Genomic DNA, 26,097 nt, shown 5'->3' on the forward strand with positions numbered 1-26,097 from the left:
CTCTCACAGTTGAAGTGTACCTACGATAAAAATTAGAGACCTCTCCATTCTTTGTAGGTGGGAAAACCTGCAAAACTGACAGGGGGTCAAATACTTATTTTCCCCACTGTATACTGGACAAAGCCTGTATGATGTCACCCATTTGTCTTCTAAAGAGACCCAGAAAAGCTGATATGAAGCCCATATACAAGGGGTGGCATGTAGGTGGCTTAGTGTGTGATGAAAGAATCCTTAACACACTCCTCTCTTCAAGTCCAAATCAGCAAACAGGTTGGCCTTGGTTCAGGTCTTTCTTAAATCATATTTTTGAGGACTGTGCTGTGATTCTCCAAACAATTTGCTTTGGTGTGGACATTAAAAGTTATTAGCCATTTACTTTTTCAGTAATCATACATTAAGTGGACCTAACGGATGAAGCTACCGATAGCTGCTAAAAGTGCTAATGCCAATGGCATACAACATTAAAGAGGCACTATGCAACTCTGGTCAGTTTTTCACTGTTTATTCCATTTTTCTGGTCACATTCTTCTCTACAGAGCTCCCCCTACAGCTCGGGAGTACAAATGTCACAAAACTGTCATAAAAACTCACTGCTAGCCCTCCCCTCTTCCCCCGCTCTCCATGTGCATTTATTTCAATGGAGCCGGTGAATGCAATCTGTGAACCATGTCAAGAAAGCAACAATACACAGAAATACATAAAGAACAGTTTATCTCAGTATACTTACAAGTGCAACAGCAAGACCACCAGGCCTGCATCCATTTTGCATTTATTTATCTTTCAGCTCTTCCTATTCCAAGAAAGCCCAATTGAGGTTGACCCATATGTGACCTCTCACTTGGTCACACACTCTTTTTCTCTTCCTCTGACAGCTGTTTTTTTTTTTTCTGTTTTTTGTTGCTGCTGTTGTTTTTTGCTTTTTCAAAGGCTCAGCCACAACAATAAATACATAAGAAATAAAGCCTTCGCCGGCCTCTTCTTAAAGCTGCTAGCTCACTGGTGTCTCAATTGTGGGGCCTATATGTGTTGGAGTTCCATAAAGCAGTTCAGGGTTCTTGTGAAAACCAAGATTCTCATTCAGATTACACTGGGTCAGTGTCCCTAAAGATAGAAGACTGATTTTCTGCTGCAAAATGCTTGGGGGGGGGGGGGGGATTCTAATTACTCCCAAACTGTAAAATGAAGATAAAAATGTTGCATAGTTCCTCTTTAAATAAGATGTTTCACTCAGCAGAAAAATTGCAGCAGAGACATCTTAGAAGACTCGTTAGGAAATTTCACCACACAAGAAGTCATACGATTCAAGGTGTTTGAAAGAAACAGACATAGCATCCACAATAGCTATCAGCCACATCGAGTGAACACTCAGTTATGGTCGGACAGCATGAAAGGCGGAGATGTTCGGTTGAGCAGCTCTCACTCAAAGTAACAGCTTTAACTAAGAAGTTAGAAAACAAATTCACTCGCCATACAGTTGTCATGGAGGCGGAAACTATTTATAGAGACCAGGCTGTACACATGCTTATTTCTTGTCTTCTTCTCCTTCTCTCGACTGTTCCCTTCAGGGGTCACCACAGCAGATCAATCGTTTCCATCTCACACTGTCCTCTGAATCTTCCTCTGTCACACCAACCACCTACATGTCCTCCCTCAGTACATCCATAAACCTCCTCTTTGGCCTCCCTCTTCTCCTCCTGCCTGGTGGCTCCATCCTCAGCATCCTTCTCCCTATATACCCTGGGTCCCTCCTCTGCACATGTCCAAACCATCTCAATCTCCCCTCTCTGATGTTGTCTCCAAAACGTCCCACCTGAGCTGTCCCTCTGATATGTTCATTCCTTATCCTGTCCATCCTCGTCACTCCTAAAGAGAATTGCAACATCTTTAGCTCTGCCACCTCCAGCTCTGCTTCCTATCTTTTTGTTAGCACCACCGTCTCTAAGCTGTACAACATAGGTGGTCACACTACTGTCTTGTAAACTTTGCCCTTCAGTCTTGCAGATATTCTTTGGTCACAAATCACTGCTGCCACCTTTCTCCACCCACACCTCCCTGCCCGCACTCGCTTCTTCACCTCTCAACTACATTCTCCATTATGTTGGACAGCTGACCCCAAGCATTTTAACTCATCTACTTTCACCACCTCTCCTCCCTGTAACCACACTATTCCACTGGGCTCCCTCTCATTCACACACATGTACTCAGTCTTGCTCCTACTGACTTTCATTCCCCTTATCTCCAGAGCCTATCTCTACCTTTCCAGGCTAGACTCAGACTGCTCTCTCCTATCACTACAGATCACAATGCCACCTGCAAAAATCATCGTCCATGCAGACTCCTGCCTGATCTTATCCATCAACCTGTCCATGACTGTTCCAAACAAGAAAGGGCTCAGAGTTGATCCTTGATGTAATCCAACCTCCACCTTGAATGAATGTCATTCCTACTGTGCATCTTACGGCTGTCACACTGTCCTTGTACATATTCTTATTTCTGCTTGCCAACTACAGAAATAAATTGAAGTTTCAGTGAGTAGCATTCCTCAATGCAAAAAGTGTTGCAATGCACCATATTCACAGTCACGGAGTTGACACACACACAGCATTATTGTCACATCTGAACACACCGAACTTCCTGGTTATCCTGTGATTTAAAATTTCATGCTGAGATACACTGCACACCTGCTGCACCTGTCCTGGATTCACAGCGAAACACATTTTTTGGATCCAACTCAAACATGCACATTTCCCAAAACTCCATTTTTCTTTGAAGGAAAGCCAATTCCTTTTGTCAGCCTGCTGTAAAGCAGTTTCCTGGTTCCATCTCTGGTATCTAAATGTGCTGCGTAATTTTAGTCTGAGCCTCTGCTGTGCAACAACACCCCTGCTCCCCGTGAACAGAAACCAAAAGACAACGATGGTTTCACAAAATGTGACATCAGTAGCAACACCTGCAAACAAAGAAGCAGCTGGAGGGAATGCGACACATTTTGAAACTTAAAAAGGTTAAAAAAAATTTTTAAAAAGCAATGGGATGAGTCATCATCATTCTCAGTCTGTGCAGGACCAATAACCAGACAGCCTCCAACACATCTTTGATTCTTTCTGCCCTTGACCACATCTAATGAAGCAGCCACTGACATCTTAAGTAATGACGGATTACACTTCTTTTGCTTCAATTGTAATAATTCTTACATGTTTCTGAAAGAAGTCTCCTGCTGTACCCACACTGTAACAATTTTTTTATTTTTATTTACAGTACCCTACTAGCAGCTAGAGTTGCCAGAATGGTACCGTAACTCTACAGTGTGTCTACCGCAACATTTAACAGTTTATTACTGTAAAACAATTACCAGTACTGTCTCAGTTAAATTACAATAAGCAACTGCAGTTGCCAGATTAATTCCACAGAAATTACAGCAAAATACTTTCAGATTTCACTGGGCTGCTTAGATTTTTTTAATTTTTTTTTTTTTTATATGGGGTTTCAGTTTGGAAGCTGCATGTTGATTTGGCTTTTTGAATGCAACTCCAGCTGTACAAAGACAGTGGGACTTGGTCGCCCTTGAACAAGGGATATTGTATTTGGGAGGCAAGTGTACTAACTGTGTGTGCCACCGTGCACTGTACAATGCACTAATGTACGAGTATTTAAAAAAACTCCCTATGCTAAAATGGAGAATTCAGAAAAATATCATGTCTATTTAGATTCAAGTAGGCAACACCAGCAGACAAAAACAGATGAGTTAAGTTGATCAACAAATGCACTGCACAGTGCGGTGGAACATGCAGTTAGTGTACTTACCTCCCAAACAGAATATCCCTGGTTCACGGCTGGCCATGTCCCACTCTACTTGTATAGCTGAAGTTGTGTCAGAAAAGCCAGATCAACATGTGGACCCCAAACCAAACCTCCTCTGGTGATCCCAAGAAAAATGGAAGAAGGCCAGCAAAATCAGACTGAACTATTTTACTTTTATGAAAACAGATTTTGTCTGGCAGGCAGGCTAGTGGCAACCACAGCTACTAACTGTAATTTTACAGTTATACTGTAGAATAACAGTACCCTACTGGCAATTCCAACTACTGGGAGGGTACTGTAAATTAAAATTGAAATGCGTTACAGTGCAGCCTTATCACATTCCTGTTTCAGAGTCTGGAATGATGGCTGAGGATTATTTCAGCCAAGGACCCAATAGTAGCACTCGTGGTGTATCCTCACTAGGCCATCGGGCTGGTTATAGGTCGCTGTGTAAAATGGATGTGTGGTATAAGGCATACCCCGCCCTCTCCTTTAGTTTCATATCAGTAATGCCGTCTTTGGACACCAGTTTGTTAAAAACGAGAATCCCGATAACCATGTTAACCTGCCAAAGAGAAGAGGCACAAAATTAAAGCAGGGCAAAGACACTCTGACATCCTCAGAACATGCAGCACCACTCGGACCACGGTGACGATGACCACTGTGATGTGATGCTGATGGTAGCATGCACAATAACATGTCACTAACATCATACACATAAGTTCAAACATTGGTTAAGATATCAAGCACCCAATGAAGTATAAAACAGTGAAAAGAATCACATCATCATACTGAAAATAACAGAAGACAGAAGATAAATAATTTTAAATCTAAGCAGTGGTAATGATGATGAAATTGTCCGTATTCAAATAATTTTGCTGCTTTAAAAACTCCGATACATAAAAACACCAGCATCAGCATTATCGTTAACAATACATCATTTCTTTCAGGTGGTCGAATTCAGTTTACAAGAAAATCCTTTTTTTTTTTACAATCACTTTATTGTTGTGATGTTATGCACTGGACACTATCCTTATTATAAAGAAATAAAGCATTTTAGCTTGTTTGTTGTTTCTTTTGTGAGATTTGCAGTCTAATTATCAACACAACAGTTTATCAAAAATCAAATAAATACTGGCATTCAGTTGAAATGGAAACAAAACAAAACAAAAAACCTATGAGAATATTTTAATGAGAACTGTTGGGTGCCAAACATTTTTGCACAGTGAACTAAGAACCATAAAATACAATCTGAATTAATTTTTCATTTGGCAGTTTTTGTTGCAGAAATGGAAACTACACCCCCATGGAAGTTGGGAAGGAAGGAGATGGGGAAAAAAGTCAAACAGAGAAAACAGGACAACACATAATACAAAGGAAAAGGAGACTGCAGGCAAAGAAAAGGGGATATAACAAAGAAGATGGGAATAATTACCAGAAAATGGAAATGGAAGCACTGTGTAAACAAAAGGACAAGCAAGGGCATGACAAAATAATAAAATGATAAAAAAAACAAAACAAATAAATGTTTTCCCCCAAAATATTATTCTGTGATTATCTCATTTGTGTGATTCTATCAAAATAACATCAATCGTCTAGTCATAGGTCCTTTTTGACTATGCATTTTCCTTGAAACAAAGGGTAAATGCAACAAAAATGATTCAATTTTAAATTAAAAATGATTAAAATTAACGTGGTGTCTCTTGATACAATGTCACTGTGCCAAAAGACGACACTCTTACAGTTTTTACCAACAGTCACTGACAAACACACTAACTGTAACACTAACTGTAATATTTGTATGGTGCATCGGGAAAATATTCCCAGTGCTTCTCTATTCCATATTTTGTTATGTTACAGCTTTATTCCAAAATTGATTAAATTCATTTTTTTCCTCAAAATTCTACACAAAACACCCCACAATGGCAATGTGAAAAAATTATTGGGACCATCAAAGCAGCAGAAATGTTTTTGTACCCTTCCGCAGATTTGTATCTTGAGACAATCCTGCCTCAGGGGTCTACAGACAATTTGTTTGACTTCATGCTTGGTTTGTGATCCAACATGCACTGTCAACTACAGGACCTTATATGTAGGCAGGTGTGTGTCTTGACAAATCATGTCCAATCAACTGGATTACCCCAGGTGGTCTCCAATTAAGCTGTAAAAAACATCTCAAGGATGATCAGTGGAAACACGTTGCACCTGAGATCAATTTTGAGCTGTGTGGCAAAGGCTGTGAATACTTAAGTGCATGTGATTTCACTGTTTTTTGTAGTTGTTGTTTTTTAATAAATATACAAAAACTAATAATAATAATACAAAACAATCATGATTTCATTATGTGGTGTTGTGAGTAGAATATTGAGGGATAAAATAAATTCACTCCATTTTGGAATAAGGCGGTAACATAAAAAAATGTGGGAAAAGCGAAGCGCTGTGAATACTTTCAGGATGCACTGTACACATTGTCTTCAAACCCACATATGGGCTGACTTCATCCAGAAGAATGATAAGATAAACTGTTCTGTTACTGTTATTATTGAAACACCCATTGGGAAAATAATCAGACCAGTCTTAATACAACCCCAATTCCAATGAAGTTGGGACATTGTGTAAAATGTAAATAAAAACAGAATACAAATGATTTGCAAATCCTCTTCTACCTATATTCAATTGAATACATCACAAAGACAAGATATTTAATGGTCAAACTGATAAACGTTATTGTTTTTGTGCAAATATTTGCTCTTTTTGAAATGGATGCCTGCAACACGTTTCAAAAAAGCTGGGACGGTGGTATGTTTACCACTGTGTTACATCACCTTTCCTTCTAACAACACTCAATAAGCATTTGGGAACTGAGGACACTAATTGTTGAAGCTTTGTAGGTGGAATTCTTTCCCATTCTTGCTTGATGTACGACTTCAGTTGTTCAACAGTCCGAGATCTCCGTTGTCGTATTTTGTGCTTCATAATGCGCCGCATTTTCAATGGACAACAGGTCTGGACTGCAGGCAAGCCAGTCTAGTACCCGCACTCTTTTACTACAAAGACACGCTTTGTAACACGTGCAGAATGTGGCTTGGTATTGTCTTGCTGAAATAAGCAGGGACGTCCCTGAAAGACATTGCTTGGATGGCAGCATGTGTTGCTCCAAAACCTGGATGTACCTTTCAGCATTGATGGTGCCATCACAGATGTGTTTCCTACCCATGCCATGGGCACTAACACACCCCATACCATCACAGATGCTGGCTTTTGAACTTTGTGCTGGTAACAATCTGGATGGTCTTTTTCCTCTTTTGTCCAGAGGACACGATGTCCATGATTTCCAAAACAATTTGAAATGTGGACTCATCAGACCACAGTACAATTTTCCACTTTGTGTCTGTCCATTTCAAATGAGTTCGGACCCAGAGAAGGCAGCGGCATTTCTGGATGTTGCTGATATATGGCTTTTGCTTTGCATGGTAAAGTTTTAACTTGCACTTGTAGATGTAATGACGAACTGTGTTAACTGACAATGGTTTTCTGAAATGTTCCTGAGCCCACGCGGTAAGATCCTTTCCCCAATTATGTCAGTTTTTAATGCAGTGCCGCCTGAGGGATCGAAGGTCACGGGCATTCAATGTTGGTTTTCAGCCTTGCCGCTTATGTGTAGAAAGTTCTCCAGATTCTCTGAATCTTCTGATTATATTATGGACTGTAGATGATAGAATCCCTAAATTCCTTGCAAGTGAATGTTGAGAAACATTGTTCTTAAACTGTTGGACTATTTTTTCAGGCAGTTGTTCACAAAGTGGTGATCCTTGCCCCATCTTTGCTTGTGAATGGCTAAGAATTTTGGGGATGCTCCTTTTCTACCCACTCACCTGTTTCCAATTAGGTGTTCTTTGAGCATTTATCAACTTTCTCAGTCTTTTGTTGCCCCGTCCCAACTTTGTTGAAATGTGTTGCAGGCATTTCAAAATGAGCAAATATTTGCACAAAACAATGAAGTCTATCAGTTTGAACATTAAATATCTTGTCTTTGTGGTGTATTCAATTGAAAAATCTCCTTTAACAGTGGAATATCCGGATAAAATGCTGAAACCGACTTCTTCTGAAACTTCTCCGTTCTCTCACCACGTCCTGGATCAATAGAGCCTGAAATGTGGAGGTTTTCAGCTTGAAACAGGCTGATGACGGCGCCTGAGAGTGCTGCACGACGTCTTGCTCCGTGGGAAGTCCTTAAAGCGACAGTATCACCTCAAAATCTCTCATCAGCCATTAAAATTTTCACCGAAAACCAGCTTAATTTTTCGAACCGTGTCCACTTCGATGTGCCTTACAGGTTTAGAAAAAATTTTGATCAAACAAAGCGCCAGTCTCTCAGCAACTTCTCAAAGGAATTCCGACGAGGGGCTGGACGACTCCTCCCACAAGGAGTGCTCACAGGCGAATGACGTCACCGACAGGCGTGGAAAAACTCACACATGCGCACGAGGGTTCAAGCATGTCTGACGTAAAAACATATGAATGAAATCCATATAGTTTTTGAAAAAAATAAAAAGGACCTATACTTTATTGACAGCCCTCGTAAATAATCTACCAGACTTTAAAAAATGTACAAGTTTCCATGTTATTTTATTTGTCTAAAAATAAATGTCCAAGGTTCCTTATGTTAAACAAGAAATTATCTAATCTGAAATAACAGGTGGTTTTAATTTATAGATGAAAGGTTTCTAAAGAACCATTTATTGATTTATTTAGCTATTTTAATTACAAGTGTTCTAAATTTTTTAAACAGTAATCAGAAATTGTGAGGTAACAAACAACAACAAAAAACATTTCCAAGGATTTTTCTTCAGAAAACTGCTTCATAAATGAGCAGTCCTGTGACACGTTTGTTTTGTAGAGATCAGTGGTTTCAAAGCCGATCCATTTTTTTTTTTTTAACACTGATCCATTTTGTAGAGATCAGTGGTTTCTGCCACTAGTCTTCCGTGTTTTGGCCCGACACGTCGTTCCTATTGGACAACGCAAAGGTACGTCACAGCTCAGAGCATCGAAAGCATTGAGCATTGAACTTTGACTGCGTCAGCCTGCCAACAAGCGGCAGTGCGCGCTCCCGTCAGATGCGTCGGTTTAGCTCGGCTTTTGACGCGACGCATCTGACGCATCTAAAACGCAACGCGTCTCATTGAAAATAATGCTTTTTAGACTGATTTTTTACGCATTTGACGCATCTGACGTATTCAGTGTGAAAGGCCCATAAGAGTGCAGCAGCACCCAAATCCAGGTTGAATACCCGATGCGGACGTATACTTTCCCTCACAAAATAATAAAAACAGAATAAAATAAAAAAGACAAGAAACAAAAAAGAACACAGCACAAAACCTCACAACGCTGGCAACCGAGGTCAAGTGGAAAGCAAGCCTGGGGGGGGGAATGGTTTTATGGCAGGGCGAGTGCTGTGGTCCGCTCTTTTGAAGACTTGCCCTACCACACTGCTGGGTGTTGCTCTCGCATCATATTAGAGGTATTAAAGACTGGTCTTAACCCACCTGCGCAGGCAGGATTACTTTGTCCAACACCTTCCAGCTGAGCTGCCAGCTGAGCTGGTTTTCCAAGAAGTGGTGAAGAAAGGCAACACCAAGGAGCTGCACTCCTTGCTGCAGAACATGACAAACTGCAAATTGAACATCAACTCCTTCTGCCCAGAAGGAAAGCTAGCGCTCCACCAGTCCATCATTGATGGGAACCTGGAGCTATTAAAGCTGCTGGTGACATTTGGTGAAGATATCCCACTAGCTAACGGAAGGGCGGAGAATTGTCATATATATAGCTACACAGTTGTGCCAGATTTATGGGGGGAAAAAACAAACAAATTGCAAGCATCACCACCATCAACCACTGCAAAGCAACCAAACACTGCGCTCTTTGCATCCTCAAATCCAAAAATGGGGCACTGCTTTTATGCAGCCCTTCTCTGTGAAAATTTCAAAAATAAAAAATAAAACGAAACAGCCACACCAGCCTGTTTTGTCAGTAATGAATTTTTCCCTTTAAGCATGTGTTAACACCGATCGTGTGCTCCACTCCAGTGGGAGCCAAGCTGTATGTATTTGTGTGTGTGCGTCAGCATGTGCACGTTTGGAGTACAGAGCCCAGTTGGCCCCTCTTTTCACCCTCCAAAGACTCCTCTTCCTCAGTGGGGGCAGAGACACAACCTGTCATCCTTTATTTTCTTGTCTTTTAAACTTGTTTTATGTCACAGTCAAACACAGCACATGATGCTCAGCGTCACAGTGACAGCTTGGGCAGCTGGCTCTGACACACACTGACTTGCTGACTCAGCGCCTGTGATCACAGTATAACATCCAGAATGATCATGTAATCCCACATCCATTGTCAGTCCACCTCATGTGTCATAGGATTCATCTGTACTATCATGTCATGGCTGTTCGACCCCGTCCACATGGCCACAGTGCAAGTCAATGCATCACAGAGATGTGCTGACTTGCTGTGACTCCCTATTCCGTGCGATTGCGTTCACGTCTAGTGCACATGGTGACTGGGTGTCAAAGACTTTGCATATTACAATATTCCCTTTGCACACCGAACAGGATGGTGGGGATGGGGTGAATTATTGGGGGCACAATCGAGATATGCCTACATGATTGGACTGGTCCTTATGCTGGTAAGTTGCCATTTCGGATGCCAGTTCGACCGCTGTATGAATATTCCCCTGCCAATTTTGCATTTTTGTGGCACTTAGGGTGCCACACGAATGCTGACCAAGGAATTCAAATATAGCTCAAGTTCAGCACAAATCGCACACGTCATTCAACTGTCAATTCATACGGCATTCGTGCAATTCGTGCTGCAGATTGAATGCAGCTCAACTGCAGGTTGAATTATACAAATTATGTTCAAATGTCCATTCCTATGGCAGTAAGAATGCACTACGACTGACTCCACTGCCATTCGTATGTTTTCTAGTATGAGCAACACACGAATGTGCCAACTGCTGTAGGAATGCTGTACGAGGCGTTCAAGTGCACTTAGAATACAGCACAAATTGCACGAATGTCATTCAAATTAACATGCAAACAACATTCATGCAATTCATGCTCTAGTGTGATGGGGTATAACTTTTTGATGAGTCAAGAGCATTGAACCATTTTCTCAATGGTTACCAGATCCAAGGTAACTGAAGCAGCCCTCGCTGTCAGCCCTGTCAGTGGCACTGATCCTACAGAATTCAACCATGAATAGCACAGAGCCACCTCTGGGGCAGTCGTGAAGCTTTCAGTGCGTAGGCTGAGCCAATAGACAGAACATCCAAAGAATGCCTACGTGTGAGCCTCATAAAATGTTCGTCAACAGGAGCTCACCTGCATGAGCCGGTTTGGACCTGGATGTCACTGTCCAGTGGAGCACTCATAACCAGTTGACAATGATCATTTGCCACCCTCCAGAGACAAAACCCCTGGTGCTTTTGATTGGTTTTGTCTTTCCAGTAGATAAAGCTCTAGATTTTGCCTCCATCCCCTTCATGACACCCATCAGTGGAAGGCAACTGATTGTCTTTTAAGACAACTGAAGCACAGAAAATTTGTTCTCTCATTAGTTCTCACTAAAATTACAGAATGGCTTACTGAAAACAGCCTGCAGTTGAATTCTAATAAGACTGAGACATTGATTGTAGCTCCAGATAGTGCTATGTCTGTCATTAAGAATCACCTTGATAATCTGAGCAGCTCTGTTAAAGGCAGCCTGCGTAACCTGGGTGTCATTTTGGATGGAGGGATGTCTTTGGAACATCACACCAGGCAGCTCGTTAAGAACTGTTTTTTCCAAATTCGAAACATTTCCAAATTACGCAAAATGGTGGCTTTTAATGAGCTAGAGATGATTGTGCATGCATTTGTTTCTTCACGACTTGATTATTGTAACAGTCTCTTTACATGCCTCAGTAAGAAAGAGCTGGCCCGCCTGCAGGTAGTGCAAAATTCTGCTGCACGACTTCTTACCCGCGCCCACAGGAGAATGCATATTACTCCTGTCCTCAAGTCTTTACATTGGCTCCCTGTTTTTTACAGGATAAATTACAAAATCTTCGTGCTGACCTTTAGAGCTCTACATGGGCAGGCACCGGAATACATTAAGGACCTGATCCAGCCTTATGTTTCCAGCAGGAGTTTAAGGTCTTCCAATCAGAACCTGCTGATGGTTCCCCGAACTTGTTTTAAAACTCGAGGGGACAGATCTTTTAAAACTGTGGCACCTCGCCTCTGGAATGAGCTTCCCTGTTCTCTTCGCTCACTGGATTCTGTGGATGTTTTTAGACAGCAACTAAAGACACATTTTTTTAAACTGGCATTTTAGTGTCAATTTATTTTATTGTTCTATATTTGTATGTGTTGTTTTTATTGTCTATTTATATTGTGTGAAGCACTTTGTGACCTTGGTCTGTGAAAAGTGCTATATAAATAAAGCTTACTTACTTTCTTCCATTTCCAAATTTAGCAAGATTTTTTATCGCAGCTAAGTGCTAATCCTGCAGCCAGCCTTCAAAAAAAAAGAGTAATTTTTAGGCTGAAGGAGAACCCACAGTCTGTGGACACAGTGTGACATCATGATGAGGATGCTGGTGTACATACACTTCAAAGGATTACTGGATGATGCATGTCAGGCCAGAGTTCAGGACAAACATTAAACCACACGCACTGAGTGATTTATGAGATCCAGCTCTAGTCAGACAATCACACACCAGTGGTTTCCCTGTTTTGTCTTCTTGAATGTCTGTTAAAGGAAAATCGTTTATTTTTATTGTATGCCTTTTGTGATAGGAAATGGCTATTTTTCATTCTTTATTTTGACCTTTAAATGAAATTCAAATATTTATTTTCATTTTATAAAAACTTTTAAGGAAAATTCAAACAGCAAAGAGTGTTGTACTGTGCAAAAATCTTTGGCAAAATAGCAAAATAGCATTACTAAACCAGAGAGGCAAGGACAAATAATGAAGAAAACTCTCATTTTAAAATAATTGAAGATCATGAACATTATCCTTTAAAGGCATTAAAGCATGTGATAATTCTTTAAAATGGAACTATTTTGAGTGAACAATCTTATGGTTTTACAAAAAAATCTCATTCATTTTCACTGACCATCATCAGGGATTGTGCACCTTTCGATTTATTGGCCTGTAAAACTATAGGTGTGTTACTTTCTTAAATGTAATATTTATTTAGGACAATAGACAACATTGTCTATCACATATATTGTAAGGGACCATTTGGGAATTTCATATTTGGTCTTATTTCGAACAGTTACTGAAGAAATGCAAATATAAAATCACACATACAGAAACACAACAGTGCTTAAAATGTTTTTTACAGTGCTGTATACAAACTGTTATAAGATGGTTTTACTATACTGGTAAATAATATTATATATTTACAACAGTGAAAATAGCAAAAGGTTGATGGTCTTAACACATACACTGATTAGTTACGTAAATACCATTATTCAAAATTTTGTTTTTTAAAAATTGTATACTGAAGGAAAAAGCAGTAATGCAGTTTCATTTTAACATTTCTTTTCATAATTTAATATTGTGGTGTTGCCAGTTACTCCACGTATTTGCTGCAATTGTCATTCCTTATTAAAGCACTCCATTAACTATTATATGAAATGGTAAAGTCTCCCATCATGAGTTAAATAGATTTTAGCAGCATTTGTGAAGGGCTTCACAGCAACACACACGCGCACACACAAACACACACACACAGAAAGAGTAAACATGACCAACCTCCAAAAAAGTGGTATTGGCAACAATTGGTACCAAATAAATGAATTCAGTAAAACAATGAAGAAATATTTACACCACTGTTTTAACTTGATTTGGACAATTTTAATTAATTTGTGCACAAGCAGTAAAAGTAATTTTTTCAGCTTTTCTTATTTCAGTGTATGTCTAACTGATGACTGAAATTCTCTTCCAAATATGACTGTATTAAGGGGCCCTTCACACCTAACACGAGTGAGACAGAATGGTGCACGAAGAGGATTCAAATGGCACTTGTGGGAAATCTGAGCCACACTCGAACGCCTCATACAGCAGTCACTGCATTCTTTCAGGCACGAGACATGCTTCTACGTATATTTGTGTGCCACTCATGCTGGAAATCCATTCAAACAGCAGGCGAGATGAGGTCACACTGGCATCTGATTGTGTTCGGAGCATTTGAACGGCATCATGTATGCAGGTTGGACATATCGTGCCGTGGTCAAGCAGCTGCACGAAATCATTGTCCATGTCGAACTGTGGCTGAATGATGCCATCGAAGCAGCCTTCACATCAGCGGTGGAAGGTCGTCAAATGCCGTAGGAGTAGCCATTGGACCTACTCTCGGCTGGGGTCAGCTGAAGTCCAGGTTCCACCCACGAACATCCAACACCACTCGCAGGGCACTTAGAAAAGGTGGAGCCATTCACGTTGGCAGCACGAAAATGTGTATGAGTGTAGGTAGACCACGTTTGAACTAGATGTGTGAATGGCCGCACATTTTCTAAGTACCACAGGAGTGTGCCATTACCAAGCAAAATAGTGCCCCCCCAGCACCTCAAATGGCATGCATGTGTGCGGTGTGTGTCCCCCCGCAACACAGATGGTGTGTGAGTGTGCCCCCCCCCCACACCACAGTCTTCTAAATGGTAAATGGACTGCATTTATACAGCGCTTTTCCATCTGCATCAGATGCTCAAAGAGCTTTACAAATAATGCCTCACATTCACCCTGATGTGAGGGTGCTGCCATACTAGGTACTCACTACACATTAGGAGCAACTAGGGATTAAGGACCTTGCTCGAGGGCCCTTAGAATTTCCGGTCAGGCTGGGATTTGAATGCTTTAACCACTAGACCATCACCTCCAAAACCACAAGCCTATCAAGGTGTGGCTGAGGTTGCAAAGGCTCGCACGGTGGCTGCAGTGCAGGATGATCACTGTTAGCACAGCACGCACAGCTGGATGGCTGTCAAGTCCATGATAGAACAGCTGAGAGCTGTGGAACACAATGGTATATCCCAATCCCACATGCATGCTACAGTGCCAGCATGCTAGCTGACCAGATACCCACGTGACGTGACACGCAATCACTGATGATCATGGCCCAGGCGCAGATGTCAGCGCACACAGGCACACCAAAGCCGTCAGATGATCACACAGGTGTTCACCAAGGTGAGCCATGTTGCATTTGACCACTGTCATCGCTACTCAAAGCTGGAGAAGTGATATTGTGCCATGAAGAACAGCACTTCTTCACAACACGCCACTGCCATGCACATGTACGTATCTGCAGGTTCTTTTGACATGGTGAAAAATAAAAACAGCTCACCAGCCCACTACGCCTCACATGACACGCAACCATTCATGTGAGCGCTTTGCTGCTCCACATCATAGCTGACCACTGAGCTGTGTACACGGGTACAGTGTACAGTGACAGTGAGCCCATTCATGTGAGAAGAGGGCATGTCGCATGTCGATCATGTATTGATTGACATGGTCAGACACGCACACATGCACATCAGTTATGCATTTGTCATGGGGACATTGTTGACATGTAATCACATCATGGGATGGATGACACTCGAAATCATGCAGGGAGGGAGCTAACCACCGGCCACGGCGAGTGATGCGGACCTGCAGCTTGCACTGCTCCACATCGCAGCTGACCACAATGCAAAGCTGGGGAACACATATTGTCACGTGCTCCAATCATCCACAATGGAAAAAAATTTGGAGTGATATTTACTTGAAAAAACCTAGGAAAGATTTTTTCACTCAGAAATTGCAAGTAAATTGTACAAGGAGAATTCTTAAATAAATTTTACTTGTATATATTAGTTTTCTAAAAGAATAACTCAAGTATCATTTACCAGCAATTATCAACTGAATATTTTCATTGAATTTTACTCTGTCTTTATTCATAAAAAGTAAAATTTTTCAGCTGTTCTCCTTGTTTTCACTCAAGGTTGTCACAGCAGATCCAATTTGGATTTACATGTTGATTTGGCACAAATTCTACACTGGATGCCCTTCCTGATGGACCTCCACATTACGTGGAGAAATGCGGCACGGGTGGGGTTTGAACCGGGAACCTTTTGGACTGAAACCAAGTGCACTAACCATGTGGCCACACCTCTGCCTACTACGGATTATTAAAAATATTTAAATTTGTCAGACAGTGAGACAACAGAAATTTAGAAAAAAGATGCATCAAGATGCATCGATGGTTGTTTTATAGTGAACACCTTCATGAACTAATGATCCAAGATCTGCTGTGGCGACTCTGAGTGAAAACAAGGGCAGCCAAAGGGACTTAAAACTCAGTGCAGGAGTGGTGGCCAAGCGGTTAGTGCACTTGACTTCAGTGTAGTTGTTTCCCGGTTCAAACCTCACCCCTGCCACATGTAATGTGGAGGTGCGTCAGGAAGGGCATCCAGTGTAGAATTTGTGCCAAATTAACATGCAGCTCCAAATTGGATCTGCTGTGGCAACCTTGAGTGAAAACCAGGGGAACAGCTGAAAAATTGTAATTTTTTACTTTTTATGAATAAAGACAGTAAAATTCAATGAAAATATTCAGTTGATAATTGCTGGTAAAAGTAATATATCCAAGTTACTTCAGAATTCCCCTTGTAAAATTTACTTGGAATTTCTGAGTGAACAAAAAAAAATTTTTTCTAGGTTTTTTCAAGTAAATATTACTCCAATTTTTCTTCAGTGCATGTGCAAGGCACGGTACTACACGCGTGTCTGACATGGGGAGAAATAAAAACAAACTGGGCTGCCCCAACCATGGCTTAGCACACACGGTGATGACCATGCAGTCAAAGCTGCACTTGACCACTGTGTCATTGCTACTCAAAGCTGGAGAACACATATCATGTGATGCAAAATATCATGTCACAAGACGCCACCACGAGGTGTGTGCATCGGTGGGGTCTCTTTTACACTGTAATAAATAAAAACACATATCATCTTTGCAACATGGTCACCAGTGCTTCAGTGCACACTGGACACGTGGAGCTGGCTCATGTGTAACTAGATGTTACACATGAGCCATCCCTTAGTTATGCTGCTATAGACGTAGACTGCTGGGGGGTTCCCATGATGCACTGTTTCTTTCTCTTTTTGCTCTATATGCACCACTCTGCATTTAATCATTAGTGATCGATCTCTGCTCCCCTCCACAGCATGTCCTTTTCCTGGTTCTCTCCCTCAGCCCCAACCAGTCCCAGCAGAAGACTGCCCCTCCCTGAGCCTGGTTCTGCTGGAGGGTTCTTCCTGTTAAAAGGGAGTTTTTCCTTCCCACTGTAGCCAAGTGCTTGCTCACAGGGGGTCGTTTTGACGGTTGGGGTTTTACATAATTATTGCATGGCCTTGCCTTACAATATAAGGTGCCTTGGGGCAACTGTTTGTTGTGATTTGGCGCTATATAAAAAAAATTGATTGATTGATTGATGTGTACATGATACGAGCGCATCAGATCATTGATGGCAAAAATAAAAGGAAGAAAAAGTGTTCATGTCAGTTCATCACTTCCTGGTGTATGTCTAGGAGGAGGCACATTCTTGTATTGTGCGCACATGAATTAAATATTCGAAATTGCTGTGTTTTTTTGTTTTTTTTTGCAGTGAGAACAGATTTTGTCTTACATTTAAACACAACATTCTGAATCTCTGCTGTCATTAATTTTGTGCTTACACATTTTCTTTCATTTATGTACATATGTCCAGCATCTCATTGCTCCATTACTGTGTGGGTGCACCTTTCCATGTGCTTGCACTGTGTTCATGCACGCACCATGAGCATACACTAAACCGTTGCCACATAATTGTTCACACCTGTCTGACCATGCATCCCTTCCGAGAGCAGGTGGAATTTTTCGCGGCTCCCCAATTTTTTGTTTGTTTGTTTGTTTGTTTTTTTTGCATTTTTTCGGCTGGTTCCTGCTTCTTTTGCCCAGCTTCATGTTATGTGTGACAGGGCCATAAAGGTGGAACATAGAGGTGGTTATTACAACTGCAAATCCTGACCTAAATTGATATTATACAAAATACTGAGTGGAAAAGGATTCTGTGCCAAACCAAAATGGGCAAAGAGGAAAGAAGAAATACCAAGACAACAGCTGCTGCAGGTCCAACAAATGCATAGAGAAGACCTCCTTCCAGAGACAGCCAGCAGCTACAAGAGGAGGACAGAAAAGAGATGCAGCGAGATGGAGATCAGAAATATGGAGAATTTTAAATGAATGAAGAACAGAAAGAGGTGTGAGTGTGGAGGGAATGCATGTCAAGAATGAGAACGGTGAATGATGACACAGAAAGAGAGAGGTTAAATACACGGCACATCCCACAAACACACAGATATCTCTTTAGAACAGTTGCAGAATGATTATGCTTGTACAACATCACATCAGGGCCCCTTCACACATAGTGTGAATATGTACAACTCAGGGCAACTCACGGCAAAACAGCTTGTATGAGCAAACCACAAAACATCGAGCCGACGGGCAGGCGTGCATGATTCCGGTGCGACAGTTCGTGCACACGACGGTGTTTTTTGAGCAGGAACACTGTGCGAGCAGCTGCGTGTTCCATGGCACGAGGTGCACCACATCGCGCCGCAGATGTGGAGGAAAATAAAATAAAAACCAGCTATATAATCAGTGAATATCACTGGTTTGATGTAAATAATGCATAAAAGAGGACACAATACAGAACCCCACGGTTAAATAACCCTGGTTAAAAAAAAATGCCACTCACGGGATTTGAACCCGCATGCTCTGATTACCATATGGAAACTTTACCATTGCACTACAATCACTGTCTTATAACAGGAGCGTGAAATGGCTAAAATCAATAAGCAGCTAAACGTATTTTCTAAAAAAGAACAAAAACGCTGTGATAACTGACCAAACGGCATTTGGTACGGCATATTTCTGCTGATATGTGACTGTAGTGGCCTATTTCTCATACTGTTGGCCTGTCATATGGTCCTGCGGTGCACCGCTCACCATCCTGTCAGACAAGCATGATGTTCAGATCGCCTGCTGCATGTCCACATGAAGTGATGGTGTGCGCTCTCCAGCCCATCACAAAAGCGATATATATTTTTATGTATTTCAAGGACAGCAAACACACGCATGCGTGTGTCTGGCAAAATACAGTGTGTGTTCTGTGGCTCTGATGTCCAGGACCAGAGTTGTCAACAGCTGCCACACCTCGTCCATTCAGCGCACAGACCAAGGTGTCACTCTGTGATCAGATGAGAGGTGCTTCGCCTGCTGGGGATGCGCGAACCACACGCATGCACATGTTGGGGGGAGAGGGAGGGGCACACACATGTGTTGTAGGGGCAGCCGACACTCTGGCACGCCACATGTGCACTCGGCAACTCCACAGTCGTGGGGCACTTAGACAAATTTCACATCCAGCTCGACAATGATTGTCTGCTGACTGTTTTTGTGATGATAGTGTGAATGGCTACACATTTTCTAAGTGCCAAATGAGCGGTGTTAAACGTTCATGTGTGTCATCTGGAAATTGGCCGACACCTATCGAGAGGGTTCGATGGGCTCGCACAGGGCACACTCAGGTCCCTTTCAGCTGCTGGTGTGAGAAAATAGTTGTAGCAACAAGTGTACAAGACATTAGAGGCAGGTACGATTTTACATGTTTTGCATGCGATTCCTGCTTCATGCGCACTTTATGGACAATTCGACCAAATTCGCACTAAGTGTAAAGAGGGCCTCATCAGGGTAGAAGAAGAGAATTCTCACTAGCTTGGTGTGCCATATCCTTTTGCCTTTGTGAATCCCACTGAGATCGCCACGACTAGTGCAGGGAGACCTGGGAGAAACATAAATGTATATGTATAAATATATCGGTACTAGAATGCAGTGATATACTGATCACTTGCTATTATTTGTTTGTTTTTGAGAGGGTGTGTGCGGGGGCGAGGGGTGTTTCTGGACATTCTAAAAAAAATGCTTCATGGGGTTAGTTTATGTCACAACTTGAAGAGTATTTTCAGCATGAAAAAATAATGTTTTTGCATGTTCAAGTTCGATTTACAAGATGCTGGTACAATACTGTTCATAGTTAAAATAAAAACAGTTGTATAAAAGTTGATGGCTTTAAATGAACAGTTGGATTGTAAAATTGGAAATGTAACATGCAATTTGTTCTGATTTTTGTGAAATTGGTTCAAAAAAGTAAAATAAACTACAAAATTAAGGTAACAACTTGCAAGGGCATTTGAGTCGAATGGAGGTAAAATAAATATGCTCAAATAGCTTAAATCAAATAATCTAGTGGCTTCCTAATACCAAAATCTTTTAATTAAGTTGGTTCAACTTAAATAATATTGTAGAGGACAAAGCATATCAAGTAAAATAAACTGCTTAACTGATGACATGTACACAGGATTGGCTACACTGAAATAAAAAAAAAATATATATCCATGCAAATTGTTGCTATTTTTTTTTAAGTTGAGCAGTGCATTCTTTTTTTTTAAAGAGTGTATAACTGTAGACACAGCAGCATATCATATTTTGTCACCGTGTCCCTTCTGCAGTGACAAGGTTAATGGGACTCTCTTACGTTTTACGAGGCGCATCGTTTGGTTTAGTGACAAACTGACCCTGACATATGTTGATTGGTAGAGCAGTTTAACCTGCTCAGAGCACAGACAGCCACACTCCTCCTGTGTGTCTGCCTCACAAACAAACAAGCACACTCTTTGTAAAACGTTAGTTTCAGCAGGCGTGGATCTTCAACTTTCAATATATATAGCCTTAATGTTATTGATGTGCTGGATCTGACAAATAATGCTGAAACACGGCTTCATTTTGACATGAGACACACTGGAGCCTGGACTGAATGTGTTTTTGTGTATGTAAATCCCTCTCTGCTATGCTCCACCCTAAAGCTGATGCAACAGATATACATAATTTGCACATTTTCTCCAGTCACAGTCACAGAAGTTTATAACTCCTTTAATATCTGTCTTGGTGGCTTCCCTCACTAGTCTCCTCCTTACACATTCACTCAGTTTTGAGAACTGCCTACTCCAAGTCAGATTTACCATATCGCACCATAATGTTTGTATTTCTTAACGACTGACATCAATTAAGACAAAGACACATTTAGTAACTTGGAAATGTTCAACTGTAAAATTTATTTGATATATCTATCCTCTGTTGTATCAAAAGAAACTTGGCTGTGAAAGTGATTGATTTAATTATCATGCCCTCTCAGAATACTTAATCGTGAATGTAATGGGGTTTTTTTTCAGTTTAACTCTGTTGTGTTGGCGCACGAAAGGACAATTACAAAAAACAAAAAATTGTGTCACTGTAATACATGTGGATCTGACTGTAATGGACTGAATAGTTGACTGAGAGTAGAAGGAAGGTGCACCCCAGCCGAGGCACAGGAAGCGTTTGCGTATGATGCGATTCCTGAGGCGGCCAGTCACTGCCATGTAAGACTGCCACGCCTCCGTCAGAACCCAACAGAATGAGGAGAGGAAGAAGAAGTGAAGAAACGCTGCTATCAGCGTGCATAAGATCTGCAACAACAGCAAACACAAACAAAAATGAAGCATAACAATTACTGGAGATACAACAAATAAATAACTGATCCTCAGCAACTACAAATGCAGATGAAAAAATATATACAAACCATTTTTTTTCATTTTTGGAATTAACCATTTGGAAATAATGCTGTCTATCATCAATGAACTAGTACAGTCGTCTTATTCCAGTAAAAGACAAGATGTCAGAGTGAGATAGAGGTCCTGATTGGCTGTTACCTTATTTCTTGTCTGTGTCTGTCCAATAAGAATAAGGGCATTGGAGGAGATGATGGAGAGGCAGAAGTTAATGAGGATAACTGAGCGCTCCGACCGAATGTACCTGCAGAACAATGAGACAGAAAGCATGTTTTTTTTTTTTTAGTCTAAAACCAGAAACTGTGGGTACAGCGTAGCCAATAGGTCAGGTGAGACACAACCTTAGGCTAAAGGCCATGACAAAATCATTTCGAAGAAACTTCTGTGTCCACTTGTCAAGACGTTTTAATGGCCTCACACACCACCTTATCTTCACTACTGCCTACACTTCTGTCTGTTCTGCAGTGAATACAACCCCTGGCAAAAATTATGGAATCACCAGCCTCGGACGATGTTCATTCAGTTTTTTAATTTTGTAGAAAAAAAAGCAGATCACAGACATGACACAAAACTAAAGTCATTTCAAATGGCAACTTTCTGGCTTTAAGAAACACTATAAGAAATCAGGAAAAATAATTGTGGCAGTCAGTAACGGTTACTTCTTTAGACCAAGCAGAGGGAAAAAAATATGGAATCACTCAATTCTGAGGAATAAATTATGGAATCACCCTGTAAATTTTCATCCCCAAAACTAACACCTGCATCAAATCAGATCTGCTTGTTAGTCTGCATCTAAAATGGAGTGATCACACCTTGGAGCGCTGTTGCACCAAGTGGACTGACATGAATCATGGCTCCAATACAAGAGATGTCAGTTGAAACAAAGGAGAGGATTATCAAACTCTTAAAAGAGGGTAAATCATCACGCAATGTTGCAAAAGATGTTGGTTGTTCACAGTCAGCTGTGTCTAAACTCTGGACCAAATACAAACAACATGGGAAGGTTGTTAAAGGCAAACATACTGGTAGACCAAGGAAGACATCAAAGCGTCAAGACAGAAAACTTAAAGCAATATGTCTCAAAAATCGAAAATGCACAACAAAACAAATGAGGAACGAATGGGAGGAAACTGGAGTCAACGTCTGTGACCGAACTGTAAGAAACCGCTTAAAGGAAATTGGATTTACATACAGAAAAGCTAAACCAAAGCCATCATTAACACCTAAACAGAAAAAACAAGGTTACAATGGGCTAAGGAAAAGCAATTGTGGACTGTGGCTGACTGGATGAAAGTCATATTCAGTGATGAATCTCGAATCTGCACTGGGCAAGATGATGATGCTGGAACTTTTGTTTGGTGCCGTTCCAGTGAGATTTATAAAGATGACTGCCTGAAGAGAACATGTAAATTTCCACAGTCATTGATGATATGGGGCCGCATGTCAGGTAAAGGCACTGGGGAGATGGCTGTCATTACATCATCAATAAATGCACAAGTTTACGTTGATATTTTGGACACTTTTCTTATCCCATCAATTGAAAGGATGTTTGGGGATGATGAAATCATTTTTCAAGATGATAATGCATCTTGCCATAGAGCAAAAACTGTGAAAACATTCCTTGCAAAAAGACACATAGGGTCAATGTCATGGCCTGCAAATAGTCCGGATCTTAATCCAATTGAAAATCCTTGGTGGAAGTTGAAGAAAATGGTCCATGACAAGGCTCCAACCTGCAAAGCTGATCTGGCAACAGCAATCAGAGAAAGTTGGAGCCAGATTGATGAAGAGTACTGTTTGTCACTCATTAAGTCCATGCCTCAGAGACTGCAAGCTGTTATAAAAGCCAGAGGTGGTGCAACAAAATACTAGTGATGTGTTGGAGCGTTCTTTTGTTTTTCATGATTCCATAATTTTTTCCTCAGAATTGAGTGATTCCATATTTTTTTTTCCCTCTGCTTGGTCTAAAAAAGTAACCGTTACTGACTGCCACAATTTTTTTTTCCTGATTTCTTACAGTGTTTCTTAAAGCCAGAAAGTTGCCATTTGAAATGACTTTAGTTTTGTGTCATGTCTGTGATCTGCTTTTTTTCACCAAAATTAAACAACTGAATGAACATCCTCCGAGGCCGGTGATTCCATAATTTTTGCCAGGGGTTGTACATTATTATGACCCCCTTCCATGGTAGCCATGTTTGATGTCATCATAAGCCTTTGACTCAATGCCCTTGAGTGGATGCACTGCTTTAACATCTGTGACAACATAAAGGACATTTATAAATATGCTGGCAATGATGTTACATCATTTGAAACACACAAAGCTGCCGTAAATTATTTTTTTCAAGTAATGTTTCAGTGCTTTCCATTTTGGCTACTCTGGCTGACCCTCTTCCTCTCACCCATCCCTCTTCCATATCAAGCAGAATTAACAGTTGGAGCCTTTTATCCGGTCTAACAGCTGTGTGTTTGGAAAAGACTAGACATTTGTGGATGGCAGTCTCAACACATTCTTGGACTTTTTAGTAGTAGGTTATCGAGCTGACTTGAGCAATTAATGCATATGTGACAAACAACCTGATGGTCTGGAAACAGCATGAATTGTTGGGTGTCATGTCACATTACAACAGACGCAATGTCTGATGCTAATATACTAATAATGAATGTTTATGAGTTCAATGGTACGAATATTTCATGAGGTGAAAGCTGGAACATACCATTCAAGGAAGCTTTCACTGAATTAAATATTCGTTCCATTGAAAGAATGTAAAAACATTCATTATTTGTATTATATAACGGCTAAAATAGATCCTTGTCATTTGATATTTTATTAATTTAGAAACAACAGAAAAGGGACTTTCATGTTGGTGTTCCACTGCTGCTAAAGTCCAACATGAACTTTCTGCTTTTCACATCAGCTTTTCATCCTAACAACTCTTGGTGTAGTTCAACAGTCCAGCAAAAAATCACATCAGGTTCTCAGCTTTTCATCCGACAGCTGTTCATGCCTCCAGACAGCTACAGTGGTAGGGATGGGTATTGATAAAATTTTATCGATATCGATGCCAATATCGATTCCGCTTATCGATCTGATTCCTTATCGATACCCCTTGTGAATTTTCTGTGTACTAAAAGTAGGCTTTACGGGTTTTCTATGTCAACAACATTTTAAATTAGTCACTAGATCCTTAATCTCTGGACATAAATAAAAATAAATAAAATCTGTAGATTTGTCAAAAGCATTTCCTTTCAGACATTTTGGCATAAATGTCTCTCCATACCTCTGCGCTGAGCTCAGCTGGCTGCACATCAACGCAGGACGTCTCATTTTGGGAGGAAAAAACATTTTGATTGATTGCAGTTTGTTTGTATTGCAATGTTTGGAAAAAGGTGTCATTTGATTTAAACGGCATTTTGCTTTAAATGTATTAATTCCGACAGGACTCTATCATTCTAACTTGACTCGGCAGAGAGCTGCACAGCATTTGGAGCTGTGTGAACAGAACGGAGGAGTGACTCACGATTGACATATTCAGGGATGAAAGTGGTGAAAAACAAAAAGAGCTGAAACCCAAAATTACCCCCAACACCTCCTGCACGAAAATGTTTCAATTCTAGAAGCTCTGAAATGCAATCTGGGACTATTCCAGACAATAAACTGCAGTGAGTGCAGCATCCATTTAGGTGAGAAAAAAAAGCCAACTTTCCTTATTCAAATTCATTCCAGTAGTATTCTGCTCTTACTAGGATGCAGCAGTTTTCTAGCTTGGCAGATAGTTCTGGAGGAAATCACTGAAGAAATTAACAAATTGAAAATATGGTTTGACTGAAACAAATTGTTATTAAACTTAAATATAACAGGGATGAAGTTGAGGTGTAAGAGTCACTATGTGTTCACAGAAAAGTTATTTATTTCTATGTATTTATTTATTTTCATTGTTAGATGGTTTTATCTTTTCTGTTGTGTTTTATTTCATTTGGTTCTTGTTGTCTCTTTCTCTAAAACTGTATTGTAACATTATTAATCTATTATTATTGACTATTGTTGTCTATTATGTAGACTATTATTGTTGTTGCTATTATTATTAATATATGAATAAAAATAAATTAAAAAAATTACAATTTGACTCTTTCAACAAACACTGAGCCATTAATTATACAGAAAACAAATAAACACAAACGTGCTGATGCGAACAGCTTAATACTAACTTTAACACTGAAAATGCCATAAACATGCTAGCGCGTTAGCATTGGACCCATTTTTAAATTATAAAATACATCTATCAACTGTTTCAGAAGACCATAACAGGTCGGTTTAACATAAAAATATTAAATATTACTCACAGACATATGCTCTTCAGGGTTTTAGCGTGGAAAAATTAGGATAAAGCGAAATAAAAAATACACGAATCATAGATCGAAGCACTGCTTCGATCTGCGAATCACTGCTTCGATTGGTTCAAGGTTCAAAGCAAAGCCGCGCTGCAGAAAAGTTGATTACAGACCCACTGCAGGTCTGTAATCAATGTAGAGAAACTATCTTTTCCTGACAAACACCCCCC

At 40.6% G+C, this 26,097-nt stretch overlaps 1 protein-coding gene across 1 annotated transcript in view; it reads right to left on the minus strand.

Moving 5' to 3' along the window:
• The window catches only part of LOC117513733 (adhesion G protein-coupled receptor B1-like), a 712,829-nt gene that overhangs the window by 65,380 nt on the left and 621,352 nt on the right, over window positions 1-26,097 (minus strand). Inside the window, 5 exon segments of the mRNA XM_034173969.1 lie at window positions 4,281-4,366; window positions 17,980-18,046; window positions 19,644-19,713; window positions 21,286-21,436; window positions 21,680-21,782. Coding sequence (XP_034029860.1) covers window positions 4,281-4,366; window positions 17,980-18,046; window positions 19,644-19,713; window positions 21,286-21,436; window positions 21,680-21,782 — 477 coding nt within the window.

The sequence above is a fragment of the Thalassophryne amazonica genome, chromosome 7, assembly GCF_902500255.1.
Source record: "Thalassophryne amazonica chromosome 7, fThaAma1.1, whole genome shotgun sequence".
Classification (NCBI taxonomy): Eukaryota; Metazoa; Chordata; class Actinopteri; order Batrachoidiformes; family Batrachoididae; genus Thalassophryne; species Thalassophryne amazonica.